We start from the raw sequence: 16,422 nt of genomic DNA on the forward strand, positions 1-16,422 counted from the left end.
TTAATTTAAAATAAAAATAAATTATATACATTCAGATGTTGAGAAAACAAATTGTGTCCTCTAGCCGGCATCCACAACCACTATCGATAGCAATCACTACTACCATCCATTATATGATAAAAAAAAATTGTTGATATATTTGATTAATTAGTTTTTTATTTGAATTTATATTTATTAATTTTAATAAATAAATAAAAAGACAAGTTCTATGTTACAACCCAAAAAATTCACTAGTCGTGATGGCACCTAACCCAACCCACTAGGTAAGCCAACTAATAACTATCCAATTTCAATAATATTAATAAGACAATTAAACAAAAGGAATTATCTTAATCTTATACATTTTTCAAGGACTGGTAGTACAAATCATGAGCTTCTAAGAATAGAGTTTATAAAGCTGAAATGAAGTAAATACATCATATGTTTGAAAAATGCATTAACAGAATTTTATAGAACTAAGGCTACCATGAACAAGAGACAGCTACAATCGGGACGTAGGTACATCTTCAAATCCAACTCCTATCGAACACAACAACATCAGCAGCCAACATCTGTGCACAAGGTGCAGAAGTGTAGTATGAGTACAACCGACCTCATGTACTCAATAAGTAATAAACCTAACCTTAGATTGAAAGTAGTGACGAGCTAACACAAAGGTCGGGGCCAACACCAATATTCCACAACAGTTCATAATAGCATAGTGCAAGTAACAAAAGAGGTATCTCAGAAATAAAATGCTCAGTTCGTTCAGAGTTCCAAAAAAAAAAATAGGCATTGCTTTTCAAGTATCTCAGTGAAAACCCAAATCTTTTACCGAAAAGGCCAGAATACAAGTAAGTTTGAAAGCTATGATTTTCCCCAAAACTCCTTTCAATAATAAGTAAGATGTTTCATTTTCAGATAGCATGAGGAAAGTACGTCTCTATGCCTACATGTCAAGATACATGTAAAATCATAAATGTCACCAAAACCGGGTAGCAGAAAGGAAATGCATCTCTATGCATGTATCTCAAGTACGCATGTCAAATGCAATGCATCTCAATGATGAGCTCATGTACTCACACTCTTAGAGTACTCAATCTCACTATCTCACATTCACTCGCACTATGCTCAATGCTCAGCACACTCAATCACTCAGCACTGTACAAACCTGATGCGACGTGCAGCTCGATCCACATATGACCATAAGGCCCGTTGTGGCGTGCAACCCGATCCATATATATATATATATATAGTTTACTATGCTCATTGGGGTGTGCAGACTCCGGATGGGCTCCTTCAGCCCAAGCGCTATATCGATGCGGCGTGCAGCCCGATCCCATAAAATGTAATCAATATAACATGTTGTGGCGTGTAGCCCGATCCGAAAATATGTAATCAATATAACATGTTGCGGCGTGCAGCCCGATCCTAAAATATGTAATCAATATAACATGTTGCGGCGTGCAGCCCGATCCCAAAAAATCACTCTCACTCAGGCCCTCGGCCTCACTCAGTCATCAATCTCTCTAGTCTCACTCACGGGCTCACAATGCCATGAAACTGGCCCGACAACAATGATATGATGTATCAATAAATAATATCTGAGACTGAGATATGGTATGAATGCATGAATATGATCGAGTACGAAGTATAAATGAAATCAGTGAGATGACAGTAAGAAACGGTCATTATGGGTCCAAACAGTATCGGCATAATGCCTAAACATGATATTTAGCATGATTGACAGCTTAACTCCTTTATTACATGGTGAAAACACGGATATCAACAAAGTAGGACCATTATACAGTGCCATAGAAGCAACAGAATCCCAATTCACATGGTGCACGTCCACACGCCTATCACCTTGCATGTGCATCACCTTATTACCGATCACATAACACGTATTTCGGGATTTCATATCCTCAGTACTAAGTTTAGAAGAGTTACTTACCTTGAACAAGCCAATACCAATGCCGAGCAAGCCAAGCGATGCTCCAAAATGCCATCCCGTCTCGAAACTAACCAAAAATAACTCAAATACATCAAACTATGCTAAAAGAACCAATCCCGATCGAAAAAGATCAAATCTTGAATCAAAAGCCCAAAATCGGCCAAAAATCACACCCGGACCCATACCTCGGAACCAGACAAAATTCACAAAATCCAATAACCTACTCAATTATGAGTCCAGCCATACTAGTTTCACCCAAATCCGACTCCAATTCGATGCTCAAAACTCAAAAATTCATATTATGAAACTTTAAGTCAAAATCCTCAATTTCCTCTTTATAATTCACAATTCAATTACCAAAAATGAAGGTAGATCATGAAATATAACCAAAACCGAGTAGAGAACACTTACCCCAATCCTAGTGATAAAAATTGCTCCAAAAATTGCCTCAATCTGAATCCCACATCTCAAAATATGAAGAAAGAATCAAAACCTCGATTTTTATGGTTTCTGCCCAGAGATTCCGCTTATGCGGTCAATTCGTCGCATCTGCGACCACCGCTTTTGCGGTAAAACTTCGCTTCTGCGAAAACAGCTTGATTCAGCAATCCCTCGCACATGAGGTCTTTAAGCCGCTTCTGCGCACTTGAACCGCATCTGCGGTTGCGCAGGTGCGTCCAAGCACCCGCACCTGTGATCCTCACGCCTAGCTCCCCTTCACGCTTATGCGACTCCTCTGTCGCTTATGCGACCATCGCACCTGTGTAAACCAGTCATAGGTGCGATCACACCAGAACCAGCAGCTTAGCAAAAATCCAAAAGTGCAATGAAATGATCTGAACCTCGTCTGAAACTCACCCGAGCCCCTCGGGACCCCGTGCAAACATGCCAACAAGTTCCATAACATAATACGGACCTACTCGAGGACTCAAAACACACATAACAACATCAAAATGACTAATCACACCTCAAATCGAAATCTATGAATTTTGAACTTTCAAATTCAATAACTCGTGCCGAATAGCAAATCAATCTGGAATGACTTTAAATTTTGCACACAAGTCATAAATGACATAACGGAGCTATTCCAATTTCCATAATCGGATTCCGAATCCGATAGCAAAAAGTCAACCCCTCGGTCAAACTTTTCAAAAATTCAATTTTCGCCATTTCAAGCCTAATTCCACTACGGACTTCCAAATAATTTTCCGGACACGCTCCTAAGTCCAAAATCACCATACGGAGCTATTGGAATCATCAGAATTCAAATCCGAGTTCGTTTACACATAAGTTAACATCCGGTCAACTTTTCCAACTTAAGCTTTCAATTATGAGACTAAGTATCTCATTTCACTCCGAAATCCTTCCGGACCTGAACCAATTACCCCGGCAAGTCATACAACAACTGTAAAGTATAAAGTGAGCAGTAAATGGGGGAACGGGGCTGTAATACTCGAAACGACCGACCGGGTCGTTACATTCTATTGATTCAAATTGAGAAAACAATAAACAATCTTCATTATTCAGTATTCGGAGCTTAATGCAATAACTTAATATTTAGATGTGTATTCAGATTCAAACGTTTTAATCTTAATACACATCTTAATATTCAGACGTCTTAATCTTAATAAAAACAAATGAGGCAACCCTTTATAACGATGGGTACACCCATTGTCGATCTCCATTTGTCTCAAGTAAAATAATTTATACAAAATTGAATAGTAGCTTTCTTCATTTTCTTCAATTCAAAAAATGTAAAACTAAAATGTATATACATAAAACTTCAAATGGAATATAATTAAATAACACTAAAACAAAAATACACGAAATGATTTGCTCAAGAAGGTACGAGAGGAAATGAATAAAGGACTGCATAAGAGAGCCTTTCAACTAGCCAAGAAAACGTTTGGGCCATTCCAGTTATTCACGTCTTAATCTGGTGACTCAACCACTTTGCGAGTCTGACTTCCTTATTGATTCATCTCTTCTTTTCAGACTAAATAATTACGCCTCATCTCAATCTTAAACTAATTGAATATTATATAAATTCTCATAATCCATTTGACCGCCTCGGCCAATTAAAAATGATCAACACAACTTATACTTTTCTTTTCAAGTAATCTGAAAAATGCTGATGCCAATAGACTTCTATTGTGTGCTTGAACCCAGATAAAATTTCAAAAAAAAATTCACTACCAATGCAAATTACATGTAAGATATGGGAATATTCCTAGAGGTAAAACTTTTTCTTCTTCATTCATGAAATTATTTGATCTCGCAATGTCATTTCCTGTGAGCCAGAATATCTGCATTTATTCGTGGAAAATATTCTCAAGAAGAAGAAGATTTTCCACGTCTAAATTACAACTCTTAGATTTTAGTAGGAAAAACCACAACAAGAAGAAGAAGAAAAAAACAAATAAATAAAGCGCTCTTGCCAAGCATCCAACTCTACTAACAGTTGATCCCTGTAAAAAAGAAAAAAGATGCATACATCATATTTCAGCATCTTAACAACCAATATAAAGTATACATGCTCATTTTGGTCAGTGAAAAGGCTCCTGAATCTTGGTAAATAAGACAAAAGAAAACATGCATTCAAAAGTTATTTGGATTTCACTATAACACACCAATATTAAGTATACATGACACATTTTGGGAAACTAAAAACTTGCTGAATCTTGGTAAATGTTTGAGACAAGGGAAAGCATGCATCCAATAGAGAATGGTCTCACTATCCTTCCTACAAGAACAGCTTCAACTTCCGAGCGACAAGAATAGCACATTCATTTATATATGCAAATCAATTTGCTGATAAGCAGTACAGACTCAATGATTGAAGCCATGAAGGGTTAAATAGTATGAATTTTAAGAATACTGGGAGCTCCAAGAACCAGGACCGAAGAACTCGAGCAGCTTTCTGGAACATTTCCCCTGGATGCAGATAACAAAATTCCTCAAAAATGTAAACCTACGACTTGTGGAAATACAGAATATTCAGTGCGGTGGTGGGAACACAAGCTACAAGGTTGCCTTGGGAGAGCCAGCTTTGGATAATGTTCTGATCTGTGCTAGTTGGGGTAAGTGCGTGAGGCCACCTATCCACCAACCTGAAACCAAATTCAGACGCTGCTGAAAGTATAGATGGTTCATCAACTCTTCGTAAGACGTGACAAAGGATTAGAGCTGGTGTGCAATCCTCCTTATCGCCTCTGCCAGATCGGATCAGCTCTTTTGCAGTTGCAAACAAAGGAGAGATTGCATCAGCAACATAAGTGACATCAGTGCCTATTATGACATCGAAACCTCTATCATTAAGCCTCTTGATGGACTCTACATCATCTCTATTTCCCCACTCAAGCTTTTTTGTTATTAGACTTGCAAGACTTAATGCTTGGAGATTCAGAGCGACATTCTGGTTTAACAGATCAAGTGCTTTTGTGTCTCCATCAGTGGCAACCACAAGATCAGCAGATTTAGCAGCAACCATAGAGCAAATGCCCCCACATCCACAACCCAGCTCTAAAACACTTTTCCCTGAAACAATGGTCTGGTTAGTAGCAAGCACAGAAGCCATAAGCCGAGCTGATTCCCATAACATTAAACCAGTTGATTTGCAGGTATGCTGATACTCTTTTGAGAGGACATTTATCTTGAAAGAATAGTCTCTGGAGATGACATCAAGAATCTAGAATGTTGACAAATAAGTATGTAAGTCGGTAACTGGCGGGCAAAATGTTGAAACATTTAGGAATCACTTTATACAAGCTTTAACGGGGTTTCCAAGTGACCCCAACTTCATAATTCTGAAGCAATTACGACTAACCACCTGGTTCATGTTAGAATATGCTACCCATCATGGAGGCAAAACTTACAACAGCTATCCTTGACTAAAAGTATCAATCTTTGAAATACTGATATAACTATTTAATCAGGAACCTGAATCTATAAACTCGGATCAGATCCCAGAAGTAAATGATGAGATACAGCAAGAACATTTAGTTTATTTGAACTATAAGAAGGATCACTTGCCACCTCTGGATCAATGCATGAGCATTACATGTATACATAGGTCATGATTGCTTAACCATAATGTCAGTGCTAATGCATAAACACCACAAACGCTAGCCATGTTGCCTTCTGGACCTATTAACTCTTATTACTATCCTCATAATTCAGTATCTTTCATAGCAGCAGAGAGGAATTAAAACTAGAAGTGAATGAAAATTCTGTACCTCCTCCTTGGGAGATGAAATACCAAACATTTCAAGAGCCATCCCCTCGGAGATATCAACTTCAGTCTCATTTGCAGAGTCTTCAAGGGCAACTTTTTGTATTTCAGGCTTGTCATTATCCTTACCAAGGAACTTCACCTTGCTTTCAGTTTTTCCTCCAGATTTGCCACTACCAACACGGAATACAGCTTGAACCCAACGCCTGAAACCACAGCAATAAAGTATGTCTTCATCCAATACACCAACAATAAATCAAAAAAGAATACTCAAAGTCAAGTATAAAAATGGATGAGATGTTGGGGGGAACCCCAATACAAGAGAATAGTATTAATGCAATACACTCTCTAGCTTTGAGCTTCATCTAAGCATATCGGTCCATAATAGTATGTGGCCTGCATTTTGAACCCACACCACAAACCCAACAATTTATTAATATTTTTTTTTATCAGGACCACAACCCCAACAAAATTAAGCACTGAAAGAGCAACATTGAGCTATGTGCAATATCAAGTTTCCATTAAGGAATACCTCCAAAGTTGCTCCGCATGTTGCCTCTCAGCTCACGGGAAACTGCAAATACTCAAGACGAAGGTTGGAGGGGGATCAGAAAAACCGTTGGTGAAACCGAAAGTCCTTAAGATTTAAACAAACCTCCAACCCAAGGAAGAATTGAACACAAAGGAAAAAGCAATTCACTTCAATAAGCAAGAGTTAGAGTGTTAGACAAGAACGGCATGGCTAATTTTGCAGGTAGGAAAGGGTGGAAGGAATGATAATTATGGATTGCTATGAAGGCCAGTTCACGGCTTAGAGAAGGAATATTACAGTTCTTTGCATGTCAAGCAAAGAGATTGCGTGGGGATGGCCGATCTAAATAAGGATTGCTCCAAGGACTCTTCAAACTTGTTCCTTCTTCACATTATGAATCCACTTTAATTGGTTAAGAAACTGATTAAGGTTCAATGAGGGCATAACCAAGAAGAGAATTATCACTTTCAACAAGCTGGGGGTTATATAGGCAACCTATATACCTCCTACCTCCACGATTAATGTAGCTCAAGATAATGTATAAGCCATCAAATAAGTGCCCTGACATGGCACAAACTAGTAAAATATTTTACATATCTTTCACAATTTAAGAGAATTGAAGGTTCTGTCCAACATAGTATGCCATATTATCTCAGAAGAACTTTGTTTTTTCTAAAACCCGGAAATCCTTGAGGGCCAACTGGTGTGCGATTCGAAAATCAGTAGATAATGCTCAAAAGAAACTTTACTTTGGATAAAGTATTACATTAGGGTACTAATCAAGTAAGAAATTCAAAAATAACAAGACATTCAGCTTGCTAGAAGTGTTACTTCTAGTATTTATGCTGAGGCAGATATTAATTCAAGAGTAACTGAAGTTCTCTGAACGTCAAACCAAATCTGGAACCATTATTACAAAATAGTTAAGATGTAAGATGTAAAACTTTCAGATGTCCAATTATACATGGCCAATCTACCTAGAGCTCAGAAATGGAAAACATCTCAGGTATAATGAAAAGCATGCAAATCTACCAGAGAATACAGATACCCCTTCTCAGTTCAATTGACATTCTTTTTATTTTGGGATGTAACAAAATGTTGGACATCATCTCATTTTTATTCAACTTTCACAACATTCAAAAATTCAACTTCACTAATAGCAAACAACAACAACTATGTTTCAGTCCCAAACAAGTTGGGTCGGGTCCATGAATCCTTACTAACCATATTTCTTCATTAAAATCCATCTCAAGCCAACATTATACAAAATAAATTATCAGGTAACGACTTTTATAGAAAACTTCAAAAAAGTACTAGAAGTTTTCTATATTTTCTACTGGTATAAAAATCTCTACTAATTGTATCGCCTATATTTATCTTTTTCCTTCCATTACAACCCTATCTTTCGCTAAGATTGCATGGGTCCCAAGATATTGTGGGTCTTCTTGGAGAACTTTCTTCGCTAGGATTTTACGTCTTCCTCGTTCCCTTTTAACACCCTCATTCACCATGATTTCACACCTATGAACCGGTGCATCTGAAGGTCGACTCAGGACATGATTTCTCCGTGTTACTTGCACCTTCTAGTGAATGTGGTCATTTTTAATCTTGTCTAATTTTGTATGACCTTATATCCATCTTAGCATTTGCATCTCGACAACACTCATCTTGTGGATGTGTTAAACCTCAGCGCCCCAACACTCGCCACCAGATAATATTGTTGGTCTTATAACTGTTCAAATTCATTAATCTATTCCAATGTTAAACTTTGATTCGATATTTCTTGTATCAAGTTTTCCAATTTATATGACATTCTTTCCATTTTGGAAAGTTAAAAAATATTTGACATCATCTCAATATTATGTACAACCGTCGCAATGGTAAAAAATTCAAACTCATTAATCTATTCAAATTTTAGACTTTTATGACTAACTTTTCAACAACCATAATATTTTCTTTCAATATCACTAATATACTATGTGAGTCAAACTAACATCTAACTTAGTATCGAGTCAAATACTGTCACATACAATAAAATGGAGGAAGTAACAAATAAAAAGGTAATGACCATATATATACCTATTCATCACCAAATCCCTTGACCGATTTTCCACTTGCTTGAAACACAAGATGTGCTCCTCAGAATCAAAACCATTTTCATTGAAGAGATTCACTAAGAACTCATCAGAAAAGTAGAAAGCCCGCTGTTGACAGGAATAAGCTGCTATAAGATGCTCATCAACAATATAATTCCCATTCTCTGAGAAAAATCAATTTGCATCAGTAGAACTTACAGTCCCATCACCCCGAACATAGAAGTTATCACTGATTTTTTGTTCCTTCGAAATAAGCCTTTCCTGGTAACACAAACCTTAGATGTTAAGTATAAATCGTTCCCAAATATTTACATTATCAAACAACTGATATTAACTTTTTTGATATCAGTAAGCATAGAGATAAAATAAACATAAAAGTGACATTACAACCCAAACTTAATCAAGTTAAAATTCAAAGGCAGCCATCCCATCACAGTATTACACAACATAGGAAGGCAATTAAGTAAATCTAAAGTTACTACAAAAATAATCAGTTCATGCAATATGGTGAACATACAAGGCTAAATAGATTTAAGATAATATAAGGTGAAGTTTAAACCTGCGCAAGGTCACCAGTTGCATAATCACGAAATAAGACACAGCCATCTTTCTGGAAAGGAAAAAAGTATGAGAGTCATGATAATGAAATCAAACAGCACAACCAACAAAATATATAAGAACTTGTATCTCACCTTCAGAACTTTTCTGATGTTCTGTAACATCAGAGGCATCTTCTCAGGGGATACTGCAGATAGAACAAATATCTGCTTAACAAGTCAGCTTATTTGTTAAGTAAATATATGCAAAGTCTAAAAAAAACTGGAACATAAATAAACATTCAAGATCATGCTTTAAGTAAATAATTACAGGCCAACATAATTTGTTATGCAGAAAGTTTGTCGATAAAAGTGGGATAGCCCACTAATTATAGGAAAAAACTTTGGCCGAGTACCATGGTAACAACATCCACTGATGAAGGAGAAATATGCTGGATTACGTCATCCACGGTTGGATCACAGACAAATGCATTCACACGAGCATCATCAAAATCCTTGTGCGACTGCAATAAATACAATAAACTTTTAACACGAATCAGTGTCTGTATTTGCACTTTCGCAACACATCCTAAACAAGAAACTTACTCTTGGCATCAACCACAACTTACATGCAACCTGTCAAGAAAAATTGACTTTCTACCTGACTACAACAACAACAACATACCTAGTGTAATCCCACATTGTGCAAACGACCTTCTACCTGACTCAACTTCAAAAACTAGCTCATGAACTAAGCATTGTCCAGAACAAGGTAAGGAGAGACGACACACACTCAACCAACATGGAACACTCTAACCCCCCCCCCCAAAGACACACTCAGAATTGGACGTCTAGTGTAGACAACAACACATGGAGGCGCAACATTGGCTAAACCAAGAATATGGCTGACTCTTGATATCATGAAAAGAAGGGAGAAGAGAAGTGATTTTGAGAATGAATAACTTGATTATTCACTCAAGCCTATTGGGATTTAAATAGTCTTTAGAATCACCTCAAAAAAGGAAACATATAATTACAGTCTAGATACCTTCCTAATCACAAAACTCTAGGGATTGTAGAGCTTTCCATATTTAGATGGTGCACACTCTTGTCACATATACAAATTCTTAACACAATCCAATTAGATGTTCCAAGGAAAACCTTTAGAGCATTGGAAATGTTCCTTTGATAAAATAACTTTGGGCTTTGCGAAAAAGTTAGTTCTAGGCTTCAGCAACTGTTACAGAAATGTTGTTATGTGGTGATAGCATCAAAAATGAAGGAAACGCGACGTAAGCTTATAAGACCCACATATCATGGACTATAAGGCATCCTAAGGTGCCTCAATTGTACAAACAGCATAGCATGGCAATGTTTTTCAAAAAGAACCCAACCCAAAAATAAGAAATCTCATATGATAAAATATTACTGAAGCAAATATATCCAAAAAAGAAAGGACACACATCCAACACAAGCAGCAAGATGAACCAGATTTTGTCAATGACTCATAAGACATATTTTTGCTACAGTTTTTGAGAAATAGGCATGCCAGCAATTCTCAACCTTCACTTATTTCAGATCATATTTAACCAACTACAGAGCAAATACTTTCATCCATTGTTACTTTTAGAGGGCCACTGACAAGAACTAAATATATACCTTAACTAAGTTAACAGCTCGAGGTGAAAAATCACAGGCATGGACAAATATGTTTGGTATTGTAGCAAGCAACGGAAAGATGGTATTTCCAGCCCCGCAACCAACCTGTAATCAACACTATAACATCAGTGCAAGTGTAAGGAAAGAACAGGTGAACCAATTCCTTTAACAAATAAGTAATAAGTATAACATAAAGTATGTGTTAGATTCTGATCACCGCATAACAAGAAGGTAAACTACAGCATGAATAACTTTGAGAACTTTCAACAGCATTCATTCGATTGCTGAAAATGATTAGAAAACTATTACTCTCTTGGTTGACACCATAACGCACCATAATTGAGCTCTTACGAAAATACGGGACGTAATCATCATATGATGAAAATACACAGGCATGTAAAAAATGAAGAAAAGATTAACAAGAAAAAAAAACGGTCACAAAATTGTGCTAAAATAGACTATTAGATAATCATTTGTTATGCTTCCTAAAAAGAGGGGCTCAGAATATTCGAAGGATAAAAAGAACAAAAACATGCTAAACTAGAGAATTACCTCAAGTATGACTTTCCCGTCAGTCCCCTGCAAAGAGTAAGAAGAAGATCATATCAATATTCAAATGTACCATCACATTTGGGGATAAAAATCATAACTTTCCATAGTCTTGTTCACTCACAGAGAAGTATTGGCCCCATTCTTTGTCAAGGTAGTGCCTGTCTTTAAAGAACTGATTGGGATTTCAAATCCACACGGAAAAAAAGAGGCAGCAAAGCACGTAGCAAAAATCAGGCATTGAGCAAATTTAACTATAAACAGTAGACAAAAATGAAAAATGGATATTATAGTTAGAGTAGTAAATTCAGATAAAAGGGTTTAAAGAGGGTATAAGAAACTGTACTTTGTCTTGATGGCGCTTGTAAAAGATATCCCAGTACTTCTTTGCATCTCTTTCATACTTCTCTGTTACAGGAAAAAAGCAAAGCTACAAATTCAGTAACGAAGTAATCCAAATAACACTAACCCAAAAAACAAGAGAGAGGAAGCAAAACCTCGCCAAAAGGGAGAGATTTCACCAGTGGAGGTGGGGTATATCTGTATCTTAGGTGCTGCTGGCTGCTGATCCTTTTCCTCCATCCCCAACTTCACCACCCTAACTTGGAAAATATTCTGCCCGAAGTCAAGATTTGGGGTCTTATTCTAGAGAGGGAGGGAGGGAGATTTTGGTTAGCTAATAATGGAGGCTCAAAAAGGCCGGGGAGAGGCGCGAGCGTGACCTATCAGTTATAATTGTAAATCAAAACATTTTGGCTAAAGAATTTAGGTGAATATAATTTTATTAAAATAATTGTGTTTGAATGACAGTATTTTCAGAATTATTGTTTGAATTAATTTTGTTTAAAGTGGATGTTTTCCAAAGCAGAAAACTGTAGCTGGCAATTTGCTACTCTAGTAGTCTAGTGTGATCAAAAAACAATTCTTATTATTTGTGTCGTTAATTTTTTAGGTTAATGTAATGGAGGGAAACGGAAAATGGATTAATAGGTTTTTATCCCCCTCTTCATTTCAAGTTGCTTCGAGCTATATTATATGAGTATTTTTTTATTTTAGATTTTTTATGGATTTTTTTAGGCAATCAATATTTATTAAATAACCAAGTCAAAACAGAGTTACATCAAGGAACTATCTATGTTCTCTAAATGAAAAACATTAGAACAAAGAATATAAGTTAAACATTAAGGATAGGAATCACGAGTTACACTAGCTAGTTGCATACGATAAAGTTAACCGAACAAGAGAGTGAGTCGTTTTATTAGCATGTTTGCTTAGTGCAATTGAAGGATAAATCATGAAATCGATTCTTCAAAGACAATAATTGATGTCGTGCTATAATTTCATATATTTTGATGTTATTTACCCTACTTGCTTGTTGTTTGGATGCTAATTTGTGCGACAATTGAGCTTAATAGAGTTTATTTTACGTGTAGGAATGCTTGGACATGAAGTGGAGAAAAGTTACACGGAATGGTACCTCAGAGCTACAAAATGGAGCAATAAAAGAAGACATGCGAGGCAATGAAAAGTCATGGCCATAAACAGTGCAAGGCCTTGTCTAGGGCACTGTCATTGGCGCCCCTGACAATGCCTCGCGCAAAAATGTTAGTGCCCCTAACAGTGCCTCACGCAGAAATGTTGGTGCCTCACGCCGACGCTACTATCCGAGCCAATTTTATTTTTTCACTATTTTTGGACATGTAGACTTCGGCCCAACCCTATAAATACCTCTTAAAGTGAGTTTTTGAAGAGGAAAAACATTATTGGAGAGGCTAAAAGCTACATAACACTCCGGAGCGTGGATCACAAGAGTTTTTCTCTCTCTTCTTCTTTAATCTATAGTTTAATGCTTTTGAATATTACTATGATTGTTTATACATTTATTAGTAGCTAAACTCTCTCATCTAGGGTTTGATGGAACCTATTGAACGATGAATTCTTGTTACGTTTTAATATAATTCTGCTTTTGAATATCCTTACTTGTTCAAATACATGTTTATTACTATTGATTGAATGATCATCGATTAACTGTGCCTATTTATTATGCGTTGCCTGAAAAAGAATATATTTAGGTGGTTGTTGAGCAACGTTACTACTAAGGTATATGAGAGATCAATACGGCGCGTATAAAAGCGGGATTAGAGATAACGAAACTTTGACGTGATCATAGTAAGCGGTGAAAAAGTGTGAGCTAGCATAATTCGAGAGAATATGACTAGTACATTATTGTAGTTATTCAAGAGAGAATTACGATAAGTCGAGTGCTCACGATCAATAGAAAATACTTAGGCGAAATTATAGGAGACGTAGCGGGAAGAATTCCGACAATTGAGTAAATCATAACTCTAGACCTCTCCTTAATTTAGTCTCCAACCCTTAGAATCTTTAGTGGTTAGTTTACTTCATTAATTTGTTAGTTAATTAGTTAGACATAAGAATCTTAATATTTATAACTTAGAAATTATTCGAGCTTGTCTTTTTGTGATATTGTACTGTTATAGCGAAACCTTAGTTCTCTGTGGGATTCGACTCCGGATTTTTAGACTGAATTATATTTGCAGCGACCACTTATCCTTTTTAAGACTAAAGTCGGACGTGATCAATAATCCTCAATGATAGTACCAAATTTACACAAATTAGGTACGGTTGAATTCAACCATCACCTTATCAATATTTAGGCCTTTGAGCCATGAAAGTGATTCACAAAGGGAGAAAGCTTCAGCATTACGGGAATCCAAACAACTAGAAAGACGACCTTAAAGACCTTTAAAACATCAACCTCAATCATCTCAAAAGTGCAGCAAACCTTGTCACTCATTCCTCTTGAAATAATGCAGCATCTATATTGCATTTGAGCCAGCCAACAACTAGTGATTTCACAATAACCAGATGAAGATGACGAAGGAGGCGGAGATGTCTGCCCGCAAAAATGCCACCTTAGTTTCTTATATGGTTGGTTTTGCATAAGTTTGGGTAAAGAAACAAATAAGCAATGAAGTTGCAGAATCTTTTTCTCTTGTTGTATTCACATTCTTTGCATCTCTTTATACAAGTAATCTAGCTAAAAGAAAAGGTAAAATAAAATGATACTATATACTTATTTAATTTCTATTCCCTAATGCTATGACAGAAAAGCTAATTTTATTCCCTCACATGTGCTCACATGTACATCTTACGTATAAAGTAGCTTCCTTCTATATTTTATTCATTCTCATGTGCTCGCATGCTCCTTCTTTAAGGCTGTATTTGCATATCAATATCACATAATAAAATGCCTCAAGAGTCAAATATAAAAAGGAGAGATAGAGACTTTTATCTAGAAAAGTACAAAGCCACATTTCTTTGTACGAAGACTTTCTTCTTCTTTATTTCTAAACCCGGTAAAATCCCCCCTTTCTTCTTTGTTTCCATTTCATCTTCTTTCAAATTAATATGGGGTTTCATCTTAACATCTCCCTTCAAGTTGAAGGGTGGAGAGAAAACCCCCAACTTGGGCAAAATCTGATTGTGAGAGACCCTTGTCAGAGGTTTGGTGAAAAGATCGGCGAACTGAAGCTTTGAGGGAACGAAAGAGAGAGTGATTAAAACTGAGAGATATTGTTGGTGGACGAAGTGGCAATCCAGTTCCACATGCTTAGTACTTTCGTGGAAGACTCGGTTGTGAGCAATATAGATGGTTGCCTGACTATCTGAGTGAACGGTGACTGGCAAAGTAGGAGGAGCGGAGAGATCAGCGAGGAGACGAACTAGCCAAATTATCCCCGCAATGACACGCCGCATGGAGTGATACTCCGCCTCAGCGGACGACAACGAGATAGACACATGTTTCTTCGATTTCCAAGAAATCGGAGCTCCACCTAGAGTAATGAAGGAGCCCCTAACAGAGCAGCGGGAATCCTTGCAAATAGCCTAGTCGGCATCGCATAAAGCAATCAAATCGAGAGAGGGATTTGCAGAGAGAAGTATGCTTTGTGCCGGATCGGAATGCAAATACCTCAAAACACGCAACCCAACAGAAGATGTGAAATTGAGGGCTTTTGCATGTATTGGCTAAAAGCAAGGACAGCAAAACAAATATCTGGTCGGGTGTTGGTGAGATAATTAAGTTTACCAACAAGGCGACAATAAAGTGTAGGGTCATCCAATGGGGGCATTAATTCAACATGCAATTTAGAGGAAGGATCGAGTGAAGAAGAAACATCAACTCCTGAGCAATCAAATTCCTCTAACATCTCTAAGGTAAACTTCCGCTAGTTGATAATAAAACCTTGTGGTTCTCTGAAAATTTCCATTCCCAAGAAATAATGAACACCCAAGTTCTTGACTTTAAATTCTGAATTGAGAAAGTGAGTAATGTGGTCAATTTCTGCCATGTCATTACTTGTTAATAGTATATCATCGACGCAAACTACTAGAATAGAAATGAGATCTCAACTTTGTCTAGAAAATAAAAAATAGTCATTGAAGGAAGTTGAATAACCCTTGAAGCTAAGAGCACAACTAATCTAGCATACCAATGTCTAGAAGCCTGCTTCAATCCGTAGAGAGATTTCTTCAAAATACAAACTTGATTAGGCTTGGGTGGAGATAGACCAGCGGGGAACCTCATGTAGACCTCTTCCTGTAAATCCCCATGCAAAAATACATTATTAACATCAAGTTGAGACACATTCCAACCCTTCTTCACAACCACTGTCAAGAGACATCTGATTGTGGTCATTTTGACCACAGGGGAGAATGTCTCAGAATAATCAATGCATTCTCTTTGAATATCCCCCTTACTACCAATCGTATTTTTAATCTTTCAACAGATCTATCTTATTTGTGATTCACCTTGTAAACCCATTTGCAAAGTAAGGCTTTCTTGCCTTATGGAAAGTCTACAA

The 16,422-nt window shown here is 36.9% G+C and overlaps 1 protein-coding gene across 1 annotated transcript; it reads right to left on the minus strand.

Moving 5' to 3' along the window:
- Nucleotides 1-4,338: 4,338 nt before the first annotated feature.
- On the minus strand, nucleotides 4,339-12,294 carry LOC107808157 (uncharacterized). Its single transcript, XM_016632652.2, has 12 exons — nucleotides 12,034-12,294; nucleotides 11,883-11,944; nucleotides 11,661-11,711; nucleotides 11,540-11,566; nucleotides 10,988-11,092; nucleotides 9,745-9,852; nucleotides 9,485-9,556; nucleotides 9,352-9,402; nucleotides 8,991-9,053; nucleotides 8,776-8,900; nucleotides 6,169-6,370; nucleotides 4,339-5,621 (listed from the first exon to the last, which is right to left on the minus strand). The coding sequence occupies exons 1-12, from the start codon at nucleotides 12,116-12,118 to the stop codon at nucleotides 4,905-4,907; spliced, it is 1,668 nt and encodes a 555-aa protein (XP_016488138.2). The 5' UTR covers nucleotides 12,119-12,294; the 3' UTR covers nucleotides 4,339-4,904.
- Between the last annotated feature and the right edge of the window lie 4,128 nt (nucleotides 12,295-16,422).

The sequence above is a fragment of the Nicotiana tabacum genome, chromosome 23 (genome assembly GCF_000715075.1).
Source record: "Nicotiana tabacum cultivar K326 chromosome 23, ASM71507v2, whole genome shotgun sequence".
Classification (NCBI taxonomy): Eukaryota; Viridiplantae; Streptophyta; class Magnoliopsida; order Solanales; family Solanaceae; genus Nicotiana; species Nicotiana tabacum.